Raw genomic sequence first — 15,394 nt, 5'->3', positions numbered from 1 at the left:
GTTTATTTTTTTGCTTTTAATTGTGATTTAGCAAGTATGCTATATTTCTATTTTATTTTGTCTTGATAACAATGATGTGATTTATAATAGACCTATGAGTTTCCATTATAATTATTCTATTATATGTCATTGTAGACTTTAGCATTATTATAACAACAATTTTGAATGGCATCCAGGTTTCATCTATCTAGTAGTTTAAGAGTTCCATTTAATGCAAAGCCTACATACCATGGTTTAGAATATCTAACAAGTCAGAGCCAAAATTCAATTCTCATGCTTTTAGTGTAACAAACAATGACTATTTAGAGCGATATTCATTAGTTTTGTGCTAAAGGCTTTTGTGGAGATAAAACCTCTTTCCAATATTCTTATTTGACTTCAATTACCCTTCTTTGCTTGCATCTTGGACTAGTTGTCCTAAGGTTGGCTATCCTTGCTCTATCCTTTGTTTCGCGAGTTAGGTCTACCTTCACCATTCTTATGTTGTGGCAGATTTGCAAACTCAAACTTCCTCTTACTCTTTGCTTAAACTTTTGCTCAATCTTAATCACATAATCATAAGCAACTACTAGTGAGGAGATATCCAGGAACACCACCTTTAATTCGATGTACCAATGTAAACGACTATGGTATTTTAGAACCAAGTGCAACTTGAAGTTCCTAATAGCCAGCTTCGAGTGTAAGGTATGGAAGATGACACTAGTGTAATTCGGCACTAGCTAGTCTTTCTCCTAGCACAAAGTTGTCCAACTCATGTACTAACCATCATAGTTTTCTTTTTCTTTTGTTAATTATGGTGAATCAGTGACTCGTTGGAATAATCTAGACAAGGCGCAAGATCAAACCTTCTAGCTGCCACTAGTCATCGTAGTTTCCAAGAAGGTAGATTTCCTCCTTAAGGGCATGAACAAAAGCGACCTAAATGGGTTCTATCCTAAATGTCTCAAACTCATCTTCAACATGTTGCATCTAATAAGTGTCCCACCAATCATTGACATGGAGAAAGCACTTGAGGAGGGAAAAGTTGATCTTTTCACAGTCAAAAGAATTTTGAACAGAGTAATAACCCTCTAGCAAACTTAACCATTTCTTGAAAGCATTTGTGTCTATCTAACCTTTGAATAAAGAATGTAAAAGTTAACTTCTACCTTGAAAGGTGTTGTACCTCCAAAATGACTATTTGTCATAAGCGCCTCCATTGCCATTGGTTGTCATCAAAGGATCTAGACAAAAGTATTGACCGTCTCATTTCTCTCAAATACAAAGGCTTATTCAAGCAACAACTTGATAGGATCTTTTGTTTCATCATCTTTTCTTTTGCCACCATGGGAGGTTGCTTGGAGTAGCAAGGGTGGCCTTCACCAAATCCAATGAGTTTGAAGCCCAACTCCCTTTATCATAACTTTGTCAAGGGCATGCATGTAAAAACAATAAAGAGTAGATTTCTCTAATACCATTGGTCTAAATTATGTGAAAAATGAAATGAAGATAGAAATATAAGCGAAATCACACATTGCCATTACAAAGAACACGGTGATATAGTGAAAACAAAATTCTATTAATGAATAAAACAAAAACAAACTCTACAATAGGCAAAGCAATACAAATTGGCTTGAATGACGGTAGCATATCTCTAATGAAAGATGTGTCGACTACAGCAAGAAGCCCATTATGAGAAGCCAACACAGAGTATCAACATAAAGTATTAAACCCTATGAGGTAAAAACTCTAGAGCAAAACCCTAACCCTAATAGACAAGGTGGCAAAATGAATGTACGCCCCGAGGAGCCCAGTAGATACAACAACCTTTTGTAGTTGCAACTTTCACATAAAAACTCAATTTGGGCCATTTCATGGAGTGTTACAAAGCTTATTCCATGCTCTATTTGTTTAGCAAACCAACCATATAAAGTACAAAAAAACACATGGGAAATGCCAAAAGAATGCGTAGGAAGTTTAGGAACTGCAAAATTGCAGTAAAACTACGAAGATCTAGAACCATTATGAGTCAGTGGAAGAGGTGGGGTGGCTATATGTATCCACCTATTTTATTTCTATATTCATAAAGAAGTATCCCTCCATAGGTATCCACCTATTTTATTTCTTAATCCAAAAAATTTGCTAGAGAGGAGAAAATGACAAGCAATAACAAAAGGTGTTTGTGGTTCTAGATCATAATAGGTCATCAAATAAAATTATCCAATGTCATGCTTAAAGGATATAAAGCTTGATCAGTGGCATGCCAACAGTTATAGACAACCTTTGATCGGATAAGCATGTGCATGTTAGCAGTTCAACATCAGACTTACAAGCATATCCACCATATCTAAGGCTTCTACCTCACTATTCTACAACAATTTCGGATGCAAGCCATTGAATATCCACCATTCTAGCAAATCAATTCAATATGGATTCTAGATGGAGTCATATTCCTGACTCTGCTTCAATCTTTTGAGAGCATTTACTTTATTTTCAGCATTTACAATTTGAAATCCTAGGTTTGTTTGGTCATCACTTTATTAACATTTACAGTTGCATATTTTGGGAGTAACATAATGAGCCAATACAACTTGAGTGGGCCTAATGGTTAAGAGCATGTGTTTCTTCCTACGAGGTCACAGGTTCAAAACCAGAGGGGGGGTAGAGTATGTATGCCTTCGTAGACTTAGCAGTCAAATCACTGCACGGAGGTGGGTCCCTTGCCCCACAAACAAGGGGGTCTCATACACCAATTTGGTGTCTGGCTTGGCCGTGAACTTAAAAATAGATAATTATTATTATTATTATTATTTTAAAACCCGGTTTATGTTTGCATGATATTTCTCACCATAGTTAGTGTTCCATATGTTGATTGTGATAAGATCTTAAAACCCTAGGTGACTCCACATTCATTTAAATTGCATAGTTTCTACTCACATCTTACTACTCTTGATATCTTCCTAGGCAGGACCAATGTGAGTTTAACGGTTGCTTCAGGGTTATTTCTACTCTGTTTATATTACACAAATTATATAGTCGTGCATTCTTCTTATCCATACTAGAAGGCTTCAAACTAGTGACATTCATAAGCAACCAAAAAAGGTCTTAGCTCAAAGAATAATAAATTATATACTAAACCTGGGTTGTAACAGCAGCATACACAGAATCTCAACTCTATCTATGTATTCAATGAAAATGTAAACTCTAAACCAATACATATAATATAACGTAAATGTATGCTGCAAGGGTTAGCTCAATTGGTCGAGTCCTCGTCATTAAAGCACCTCTGCAATTGAGAGGTCACAAGATCAATTTTCTCAACACTCTTGGGATCAGTCTCCATGGTTGAGCTGGCAGGAAGTGATCCTTTCGGGTAGATCTGCCTGGTACAAATATTCCGTGGATGTAGCAGTCGACGATCTCTAGGGACCGTGAACCAAATAGAAATAAATTAATTACTTAAATTAAAATATATATATATATATAATGTATATGTAACTTGGATTTCATCCATATTACATAATTGAGCTATGAAGACTCTGGCAAACCCTGCTTTACGTATTTAAATTAAAGGTTGCCATGGCTTCCCTTTACGGAAGAGTTTTTAATCACAAGAATTATGTTTCTGAATTCTATTCCTATTCGATTTCTGTTCATATGGTATTATTTGATGTTCACTATAATTCTTACAGGAACCAATTGGGATCATGAACATCAGAACCATAATAGATATGTTCAAATATTTAATCAATCAAATCAAATGCAGCTTAGAGGAAAAATAATTATCTTTTTGCAGGGGCTGAATGACTTAGGTGAAGGCGAAGTGATTTACCATATTCATCAATGGGAGCATCATAGTCATAGCTGGTAGCAATAAAAGGGCCACCTGTTGTACGACCAAAGTTTGTTCCTCCATGATACTGGAAACCCAAAAACACAGTATATATTATTTACCTCTTCAATAATACCTTCTCTCAGTCAATGTTCTGGTGGACCTTTCATAATCTTCATGTATTAAAGCTGAAATGTTAAAGATGTAACTTGTCACACAAAACAAACTTACCATATAATAGTTTTGAAATGTACCCCCTCTTTGGAAGAAGCGTGCAACAGAAAAAGCAAGGTCCTCTGTAGGCCTAAAAGGCACTCTCCCTCCAAATGATAGAAACCTGGAAACCAGCAAATAAATGAAAGTTATTTCCTTTTTTTGTGAAATGTACTTCTTGTTTTTTGTAAAACAAAAAGCAAATAAATAAATGTTGGTATCACATAACTATGCCTGACAAGTTTGAATGCCAACAGAAAAACATTCCAAGGAATAAGTACCCTGATAACTAACTTAAATGCAATAGCAAAATGCACCCTAAGTAACTATTAGTTGCATTGGGGTAAAATTTTGAAATATTCCAAATGTTTCATGTTTATTTCTTGACATGTGCAAAAAGTACATGGCTAAATTAATTTCCACGGTAATACCAGCCACTCCAGTTTTCTGTCCACATTTTGGGCTTGTTTGGAGAATTTGGTGTAAACGCGTCACAGTAGAATCCATTACAAGTATTAATCTGCAATTTTAAAAAATCACCTGAGAATTTGATTTACATGCAATTCTTACGGAAAAATATAGAACAGAACAACTTTCATGGTAAATATTTTGCCTTTTGAATATTGACAAAACCAAGAAACAAATTTTGAGAATATACTAGATAAAAATAAATTGTGCTAAGGCAAATTGTTGAAACAAAATCTTTGTATGATGATCATAACATATGAGCAAGATGCTTATAAAAGTAATCTAGGATAGACAGAAGTAAATTTCAAACAGGTTGAATCGTTACTTACAATTGGATCAGGAGCATCCTCTTGCTGACACATTACCCAAGGAACTCCTGTATTGAGCCCAACAGCCATAGATGCTGCCCATTTTATGTATGACTTCCCCGCTGCTCCATAAGGCCCATCAATGTTGCCATACTCATTCTCGATCTACTAAATTATATAAATGACATTAGGATGACTATTGAAAAAGACATGAGCGAGACACTTTCAATTATTGTTGTATATGATATTACTACCACTCTGTTGACCGCCCTTTTCAAGAGTTAAAAATTATACTAATGATGCATCAAGGATACGTGATAAGTCTTGACATTTTAACCTTTTGTGCAAAGTAAAACCTCTTTATATTTGTGTTTTCACTTTTTCTAAAATTTTACTACAAACTATAAAGCATGTACCATATTATGAGAGTGCAGTGCATTCCTTTTTTTCTCAGAGCACATTCAATAATAGAAATGGGACGGAAATTGAATACGTAAACCCTTAGAAGTACTTGCAAAATGCCATCCAAATAGATAGAAAGATGACCTGAGCTAAGATAATTGGACCCCCCTGAGAGGCAAAGAGTTTCTCCTGCTTCATCATGTCCACGATCTTTGCAGTGAAACGCTGCATTTCATTCTACAAAGGAAACCAAGCAACCATAAAAAAACAAAATAATAAAATATCCAATTCAATATTTTAAAATCAAGCTCATGATACTTTAACTAGCATCTTTTAGATGAGATCAAGAATACAACAGCCAACCTTGAAGGGCTCATTGTCAGTTCGGAATTGGATCCCAGGAATTAAGTGTAACCAGACTGGAAATCCACTGCATCAAAAAACAATAATAATCTTGATAACCATTTCTTTTAATTTGCTTATATGAATAAGATCTTAAAAAGCTGGAAGAAGTGGTTTTGGTCCGATAATTTTAAGGATCTGTAGACAATATGTTGACACACAATAAAAACTCTAGTGCTCACAGTTGAAATTTGATTCGAGTCAAAGTGACTCGAGAAACAAATGCCTATCCCCACATTTTAGTTGTAGGGAGTTAAACACCAGCAACAAAGCCCCAAATGTGAAATCACACAACATCCATATGCATAGGGTTTTGCCCTCTCTTCAGGGCAGGCAGAGGTAATCTTATGGGCTTCTATCATTTACCCATCCACTCTTTCAAGTGCCTCAAACAGATCGTTTGGTGAGGGTGATTAAAATCAAGAATGCAATACCCAACCTTGAAGTGCTCATTGTTAGTAAAACTGGATCCCATGAATGAAATACAACTACAATGGAAAACCATTATCAAACATAATGGTAATCTTAACAAATCATTGCTTTTCATTTGCTTCAATGCATAAAATCTTCAAGGATAAAATAAGCGGGCTTAGTTTAATAGTTCAAATGATCTATGAAATGTTCAAAGGAGGAGACATTATGTGGACAAGGAATATAGACTTGACAGTGTAAATCGTATTGAGTGGATGAAACTAAAGGTACTAGACTGGATTTAAATTTTGGAGAATGGCTCAGCATGGCCAAAGACTCAGAGTTGACTTGGACTCAGAAAGAATAGAGAGTTTACTACGAAATTATGATAATAAATACAAATATTAAATTCTAAAAAATAATAGTTTTCATTAAAAAGTTTGCAATGTTCACAAGAAGCGAGATTTCAAAGATTTCAATAAAAGCTCATTTCAAACTACATATCTGATACTACATATAACAAAATGCCATGGATTACAGACATTGATGGCTCTACTGGTTGCCTGCAAAATGAGCATTTGGTCTATGTCTTTTATAAAAAAATAAACTGGTGACAAAATTGTGAGAATAAGGCAACTTAGACCAACAAAGTTAATCTAACTCACATTTGACTTGAGAGTAGAATTGCAAGCATGACTCAGGGGAGAGTGAGAATCGGAAACATTGACAGGACTCAGTTTCCTCAAAGACTAGGAAGTCGACTCAGACTCAAGACAGTCTAGTAACAATGGGTCAGACTTGCGACTCAATAGCATATCCCCACATGTTAGATGTAGGCATCCTAGAATGGCTAGGGAGATACACGCCAACAACGGAACCTCATAAGTGGAATTCTGCCAATGTCCGTACAGTTAGGACCTGCCCTTTCTTGGGGGAATGCAAGAAAGATTAATGGATCTTAATCATTTACTCCTACCCTGTTTCCAGTGACTCTCTTGGATCCCTTTGGGGAGGGTGATTTTGAATGTGTCTGGCAAATGCCCTAAACATGTCCCAATTCTAGGACACATTTCCTCTCAAAAAGCAACCCGTGAACACCCCCAAAAGCATTTTGTCCCTCATTTATTCTCCTTTTCTTCGATAGGTTGGAGCTGTTAGATTCTAAAAAGAATAAGCCCATAGGTGCCTAATAAGCATGGAGCACAAAATCCACTCTTGCCAATCACATGACCTGGGGAATCCTGCAATCACCTCCAAACATTCTATGGAGCTAGGAGGATGCACCCCTAAAGTATCCAACTATTTAGGGGTGTAGTTTAGGACCTCAAGCACTTAGGGAGTTCAGCTTAGGACTGGCTATATTTTGTTTTCTAATAAAGATGGTCGAACAGCTCTAGAAAACCCTGAGGGTCAGTCTAGAGCCTTTCCTTTCGTTGAAAATCTCAAACCAATAACCCAATTTCAGCATAAAGGAAACAAACATTTACCCATAATTCCATTCTGCACATGCATATGGACCAATGCGAAGATGCACAAGCAGTCCAGCCTGCTGCACTGTTTTCACGAACTTCACCAAATCAAACCTATCTTCAAAGTAGTACTGCAAACACCAATATGCGCTTCAGAAAAATGCAAAACTTCATGTATCCATGCAATCAGTTGGCAATGAGACAATGCATAGCAGAATCACCTCGTTCTGTTTGGGCTCATGCATATTCCAGAACACATAACTCTCAATAACGTCCAGGCCTCCATCCTTAGCCTTCTGAATAATATCAGGCCACATCTGCACAAGAGTAACATCCAGCTTCCACGTGATGCAAAGCCAAAAACAGCAAGACAGGCAAAGTCTGGAAAACATTAAAAACCAACGATTGGGTTCAGGCGTGATCCAAACTAAAATGGCTATACATACCTCTGGTGTGCTTCGAGGATAATGTATGGAACCAGATATGAGTACTCTTCGTTGGCCATCAAGTAGAAGACTTCTATTATCATATGTAACATTGGCACCAGATACATGTTTCAAATAGTAAAATCCATTGAACAAAAATGCATATGACACAACCAAAAGAAGGCTCCTCAAGAGATCCATAACCTGCAAAGCTCCTCAGAAACCAATTTTCGTAACTGAGTATCTGTAATGCCCACTTAGTGTGAACACATTGAACGTTTAAACACTAAGTTTATTGAACACTACTGAAGGTATAAGAACCAAATGAAGGTACATACCCTGCAAATCAAGTCAGAAACCAATACCAGCAAACACCCAGTTGAGTGCCTGTAATGTTCACTTAGTTTAAACACATGGAACATTTAAATACCAAGTGTGCTGGATTGACCCTGTACTAAATGCCTATGAGATAAAAGGAGTGGATTAAGTGGTAATGGACCGACCCATGATAAGACTCTTTCGAATTTAAGCCACTGAAACACGATTAAGGGTGGCATACCAATGACAGATATAGTACAGTTACGTCAGTTTTTACTGGATTCGAAGAAAAGTTGTTCAACTGTTACACGGAATGGTGGACCATGTCAAATGCTTTATGCTTTTTAGCTGGAATCTCATTTTGAGAACTACTTCTAAATTTATTTATTTATTTTGTGGGTGGAGAGGTCGAGGTTGCCTAAAACACTGTTACAATATGATCTTCTAAATTTATTTATTTATTTATTTTGTGGGGGGAGAAGTAGAGGTTGCCTAAGACACTGTTACAATATGATTGGCATTGTTGTTTCGGCTGCCAACAGTTTTTGCGATTGATGTACAGTCGATGTTTCAGAAAATTTGTAAATTTGTTATAATTATTTAGACATTTTCCAATTCTAGATTTTGTTGCAGGTTATTTTTATTCTTTATTTAACTTAGTTTATTTAAGTAGTATATATTATTTATATTTATATAAATATATGAAACTGTTATAAATTTATTATAATTCTAGACTTATTAAGTGTTGGAGATGGATTAAATTTGTAGAGATATAAATCTTTTTCCAAATTGTGTAATTAAAAATTTTTGAAGATTTCAACATTTAAGAACTTGATAGATGTAGAATTGAGACTGGTTTTAATTACCATGTTATTATGGTTATAGTTTTATTGAAAATGGTATAATTATTTATGTTTTGGAAGTTTTTTTTTTAATTGGATAAAATTATTTTTTTTTTAAATAGTAATTTTTGGTTGTTTAAAATAATTTTAAATGCATAAATAAATTTAGTACTCCAAAAAAACTATGATTGATTTACAACTGATGTCTCAGAAAAATTGTAAATTTGTTATAATTATTAGACATTTTCCAATTCTAGATTTTGTTGTATGTTGTTTTTTTTTTTTAAATGTAATCTATTTAAATAGTATATATTATTTATATATATGAAACTAGTATAAATTTATTTTAATTTTAGATTTATTAAGTGTTGGAGATGGATTAAATCTGTAGAGATGTAAATCTTTTCTCAAATTATGCATTTAAAAAATAGGTTTGTATCTTAGAAGATTTCATCATTTAAGAACTTGATAGATCTAGAGTTGAAATTGGTTTTAATTACAATGTTATTATGGTTATAGTTTTGTTGGAAATGGTATAATTATTTATGTTTTGGAAGTTTATTTTTTTTTAGAAATGGGATGAAACAATTTTTTTTTTTTAAATAGTAATTTTTGGTTGTTTAAAATACAGTTTTAAATGAATAAATAAATTTAGTACTCTAAAAAATATCTAAAACCCTAAAAAAATTCATATCCTAAATTTAAGATTTCAACATATTCCTATAAAATTTTGGACAAATTTAACTTAATATATATATACCCAAAATTTCGATAAAACATTTAAGAATTCACATGTTGGGTTGTTGAGCCTAGAGCCCAGTAAGATGTGTAACACTATTTGTTTGTCATTGAGCCTAGAGGCTCATTCTACAACCAAGTATGGTGTGTAACATTGTCGTCCCTCATCAAAATTGAAATTTTACTCATGTCGGCCCAAATAAAAAAATTTAAAAAATAAATAAATTAATAAACTATACAAAATATTTAAATAATGTCTATTCATAAATAATAAAAAATGCATGTGAAGAAATTGGATCGGGTGGGTCATCAAAGTTGAAATTTTACTCATGTCGCCCAAATAAAAAATTTTAAAAAAATAAATTAATTAATAAACTATACAAAATATTTAAATAATGTATGTTCATAAAAAAATAGCATGTGAAGAAATTGGATCCCTCTCGGCTCATGTTAGATCTGTATTTAAGATGGATCTATGTTAGTTATAAAACATCCATTGTTAGCACATGTATTGGTGCATATGGTTGGGTGTAAGATAAATTCTTTGTACACATGTGTCATCGCTTTGTTTTATTTATCATAAACTTCATATTAAGTAAAATAAAGTTAAATTTGTCCACAGGGTTTTGGATAGAAGGTGCTCGGGTGTTCAGTTAAGACACTCCTTGACGTGAAGTTACTGATTCAATTCCCCACCCCGATTGGGGTGATATTTTAGACATGATGGAAGATGTCATCATGCCAGTTCTAAAATAACTCCATTATAAAATACTATAGAAGAAAGAAAAAAAGAAATTATTTTAACATCCACGAGGCTAAAGATAGCATATGGGACAGATTGCTTCTTCATCTGCTTGATGTATTCGGCCCTTTTTCTGTGAAGCTTCAAATAAATGCTCCCAACTTCTCAACAAACCCCTCGCTAAATAGATTATCCCAAGAGCTAGTTGTCAGCATATCTGCATAACTTTCTCTGTTGTCTTTGAAGGCCTCACATTCTAAAATGAAATGTTTTTCCGTTTCCACTTTTTCGGAAGAACAAAAAATGCATACTCTTTCCTCCCACACTTCCTTTGGCCTTTTCCAATGCCCTGTTTCACAACAGAGTTGATGAGAATTAGTCCTTAACTGAGCAATAAGAATTTTGGCTCTCCAAGAGATATTGGTCTCTATGTACGCTTTTGGTTGATGACTATGAGTGGGATTAAACACTTCAATATAGTAATTTTTCTTTCTTCCTAGCTCCTTATCCAAAGTACGTTTGTGAAACTTTTCCATAACAAAAGCTTTTATCTCTTTGTTGTTTATGGGACACGCGTTCAAGCAAATACCCCATTTACTAAACCATTTGTTATTTTGTTGCATGTTTTTGCTCTTGCACAATCTATCATTAAAGACAACCTTAGGCCATCTACCCTCTTCCATTTGCTCAAATTTTTTTAAATACCTTATGACTCGCACCATAGCAATTGCTTCAATAGGAGCAGTCATTGTTTCACTTAACAAGATATCATAAGGAACTGCACTTTTAATCTTAAATTTGTTTGTAATCAAGCGCTTCTGAATTTTCTCAATTTGTCTCCACTGCATGTCGAATGTACTGTTGACCCATAGTTCACAGCCATAGAGTATCACCAAAATCACTAAAAGCCCAAAAAGAGTTTGAGTGGTTTTCCAGTCCCATAACTCTGCCTCTCTACACCTATTTTGAAAAGCATAAAATTCTTTCCAACCCCCCAAAGTTCTTTTCTTTCTACAACCATTCCAGCTTAGATTTTTGTTGAAGTCAATTCTGAGGTATTTGTAATCCGCAACTTCTTCCAGAATGTTTCCTTCAAAGTAGAACTTATGTTGGTTATGTTTCTTTTCTTAGAGAAGACCACTACTTTCGTTTTGCTGATATTGACTTGCATCCCCACACTTCTACAAAAATGCTCAAGGGATAGTAAGTGCTCTTGCAAACCAAGAGTCGATTTAGCAATCAGAATAAGGTCATTTGCATACAAAAGAAGCCTTATAATAAACTTGCCCAAATAGATACCATCACCCCCTTGTGAATTTAACCACTCCTCAAGCTTGTCGATATATAAACCAAAAAGGGTAGGAGACAATGGGCAACCTTGCTTGACCCCGATATCACTTCTAAAACTTTCAGAAATGCCTACTGAAGTTCTAATTTTAACTTTCACCTTTTCATACAGCCTATGCACAGCTACTCTCAAATGTTTAGGAACCCCAAGTTACTAGGATGTACTTTAGGAGTTCTAAAATAACTTTAAATTTAATATTATATATTTTTGCATAACATTGTAGATTAAATGTACATAGCTTGAAATATATATTTTAATATGCAAATTATTTATTATTCTATTTGCAATATTTAATTTTAACATATTATAGTAAATAAATATAATTTAATAATGTGATGTAAATTTTATTATTCACAAATAAATAAACAATATAATAATATATTTATATGTCGAGGAGAGTGAACACTTTAGTTGGGTATCCTTGTGTTATGAAATAGTGTGTTAGTCGTAAAGGCTAAGAGTTCAAATCTTCATAGATTAAGCTAAATATTAATTATTATTATTATTATCCAATTTTAAGTGTGTTAGTCATAAAGGTTAAGAGTTCAAATATTCATAGATTAAGCTAATGAATATTAATTATTATTATTATTATCCAATTTTAAAGTCACAACCAAGCCAAACTCCATTATCTAATTTTAATGTGTTAGTCATAAAGGTTAAGAGTTCAAATCTTCATAGATTAAGCTAGCGAATATTAATTATTATTATTATCATGGCCAAGCCAAACACCATTATCCAATCTTAATGTGTTAGTCATAAAGGTTAAGAGTTCAAATCTTCATAGATTAAGCTAACAAATATTAATTATTATTATTATTATTATCCAATTTTAACGTCACGGCCAAGCCATGCTAAGTCTACGAAGGCATACATACTCTACCCCCTTTGGTTTTGAACCTATGATCTTTTAGGAAGAAACACATACCCTTAACCATTAGGCCCACTCAAATTGTATATATATCTATATATATGAATGATAATAATATTATAAATATAATAATTATTATTATTATATTTATATAAATAACAATTTATATTATAATATTGTCCACATGGGGTAGCTCAAGCGGCAAGGGCCGTGGAAATGAAGTCTCACCGAACCGGAAGTCTTGGTTCAAATCTTGGGCTACCCTTCCCCCGTAGAGGGGAACATAATGGACATGTAAATAGGAGAGTCCCACCCCAGCTTACAAAAAAAAAACAATTTATATTATAATATTGAGAGATAAAGTATAGTAAATTGATCTCTCATCTTATTAACAAGGGATTTTATACACTAATTCAATGTTTAATTTAAATTTGGCCTTAAAATTAAATTATTATTAATTTCATTAAAAAAATATTATTAAACACATTATTATTAAATATTTATTGTTATTTGTGTCACACAATATTTAATTAACAAGTATTTTTAATTAAAAATATTTCAATAAATACTTAATTGATTTATCCATTTTAGTGACTTTGTAATAATAAATTATTTATGGAATTACCTCTAATTCTAGCTAAAACCCCCACCCCCACCTCAAGCTTGGATATGACAAGGATGTCCAATCTTGGCTCAACCCTTGGGGGATAATGGAGGAGATCATCTTGGAGAATAAGGATAGTATTAAAAATATTATTACCTCCAAATTTAAGGATAAATTATGGGATGATAAGGAGCTAGAGGGAAAAAGGAAGCTAAGATATTATAAGGAGGTGATCAACCCCACCCTTGCTAACCAAAATTATCTCTTTGTCTTGACCAGTATTAAGAAGAAAATGAACATTGCAAAGATAAGAACTAACTCTCATGAGCTTCGAGACAGGGTGTTGGTCTATTCCCAAAACACCCTATGAAAAAAAAAACTGCCACCTTCTCTTAGATTCCCCGACTCTTACTCACATTCGTTCTCAGGTCTAAAACACTTATCACACTTCCAACCTTCTTGACTTGTTAAGTCAACAAAACTATAGTGATTTTGGAGCACTCCTCTCCATTCCTTTTTATCATAAAAAAGAAAATATTAAAGAGTCCCAATTAATCTCATACTTTCTTAAAGTCCAATAGACCACATTTCTCTTAGTAGCCATTAAAAGCCATCATCATCATAATTAATTAAAAACATAATGAAAAACTTAATAAAAAGAAAATATATAGGAATCAACCAGAATAGACCCATATTAAGTACGGATCTAACATGAGTCGAGAGGGATCAAATTTCTTCACGTGCAAACTTTTTTAGAGTGCAAAATACAATGTGTTAGTTTTCATTGTTTAAATTGTCTTTTTGAATGCTAAATAGAGTATAGGACCAAATAAATTTTTAACCATAAGAACTTTAATTTTTTTTTTCTATGTATAGATATATATGAAGTTGAAATAAATTAAATTAGCTAACATAGATCTCTTGTTGAAATGTTTTTGAAAAGTATAAGATTTTTTTTTACTTCTAATTACTTTAGGACATATTCATTTATTTTTTAATTATAGCTGATATTATTTTTCTATTTAGAACATATTTTTTTATTTTTATTTTCATTGTAAAGGGGCATGGACGAATCAACAAACTTAGACATGCCTCTCGACTCAATAAAAAATTAGTTTTAAAATAGTTATTACTATAGTTGTAGAATTAACGCTTTTGGCACTATATAGAATACAACTTGGTCAAATTACCAAAGGCTCATTTACAATTATAATGAACCATTACTTGGTCAAATTATTTTATCTTAATTTAATTTATTATTCAAATTATTATTTAATTTATCTTTCATTGCATTTTTCTCAGTTATTTTAAATTAATCTTATTAAACTATAAATAAAATTTATTATTTATTAACATTCACTCCTCTTTAATGGTCATATTCTTTATCTTTTGTTTCTTAACGGTCATATATTTTATCTTTATATTCTTGATCTAGCATTCTTTATAACATTAATCTAAGTCTTTTGTCTTTGAAGATGGTTGAAGTGTTCGCCCAAAACATTGGACACCCCAACCATTATACATAGTTTTCGAGAAGAATATCATAACATAATGGTGTCTAAGTCAAATAATTGTTATAACAATGATATTTTCTTAGCATGTTTGCTTAAATATAACTCCATCTCACTCAAAATTATCTAAACCAAATGCTTACAATAACACATTAACCTAGCTATTCCCATTAAAATGAATGGCATTCTCTAAACATTACACTTTTTGGAGTCTTGGTCAGACGACAACGCTTTTTTTTCTTTTTTTAAATTGGTTTTGACTACATATATGGATTCAACACTCTTAAAAAAAACTTTTTTTTAATCTTTGTTGTTTAAAATTGGTTTTTGACTGCATATATGGATATAACACCCTTAAAAACTCTTGGGCACTCAAATTGTGGAGAGTTCACAACTTAAACTATTGATTCCAATAAATCTGTGTCATATTCTAGGCAAATTAAACCAAAAAACCCTCCAAAACATATAACAAATAGACTACTGCAAAATGAATAATTACCTAAGACCACTT

At 33.0% G+C, this 15,394-nt stretch overlaps 1 protein-coding gene across 1 annotated transcript in view; it reads right to left on the bottom strand.

Annotated features, from left to right (window-relative positions):
* The window catches only part of LOC149226376 (beta-galactosidase 6-like), a 149,301-nt gene extending 140,864 nt beyond the window's left edge, over window positions 1-8,437 (bottom strand). Inside the window, exons 1-10 of the mRNA XM_089377472.1 lie at window positions 8,248-8,437; window positions 7,931-8,113; window positions 7,706-7,801; window positions 7,503-7,615; window positions 5,566-5,632; window positions 5,347-5,439; window positions 4,822-4,965; window positions 4,456-4,544; window positions 4,043-4,148; window positions 3,812-3,899 (exon numbers count right to left, since the gene is read on the bottom strand). Coding sequence (XP_089233598.1) covers window positions 3,812-3,899; window positions 4,043-4,148; window positions 4,456-4,544; window positions 4,822-4,965; window positions 5,347-5,439; window positions 5,566-5,632; window positions 7,503-7,615; window positions 7,706-7,801; window positions 7,931-8,113; window positions 8,248-8,331 — 1,063 coding nt within the window. The 5' untranslated portion in view covers window positions 8,332-8,437. The remainder of the gene's footprint in view (window positions 1-3,811; window positions 3,900-4,042; window positions 4,149-4,455; window positions 4,545-4,821; window positions 4,966-5,346; window positions 5,440-5,565; window positions 5,633-7,502; window positions 7,616-7,705; window positions 7,802-7,930; window positions 8,114-8,247) is intronic.
* Window positions 8,438-15,394: the final 6,957 nt, after the last annotated feature.

The sequence above is a fragment of the Pinus tabuliformis genome, chromosome J, assembly GCF_031772625.1.
Source record: "Pinus tabuliformis cultivar Carrire ecotype Pingquan chromosome J, CPIR1, whole genome shotgun sequence".
NCBI classification, from domain to species: Eukaryota; Viridiplantae; Streptophyta; class Pinopsida; order Pinales; family Pinaceae; genus Pinus; species Pinus tabuliformis.
Note: the sequence above shows the minus strand (reverse complement) of the source record. Positions and strands in the feature narration are given on the sequence as shown.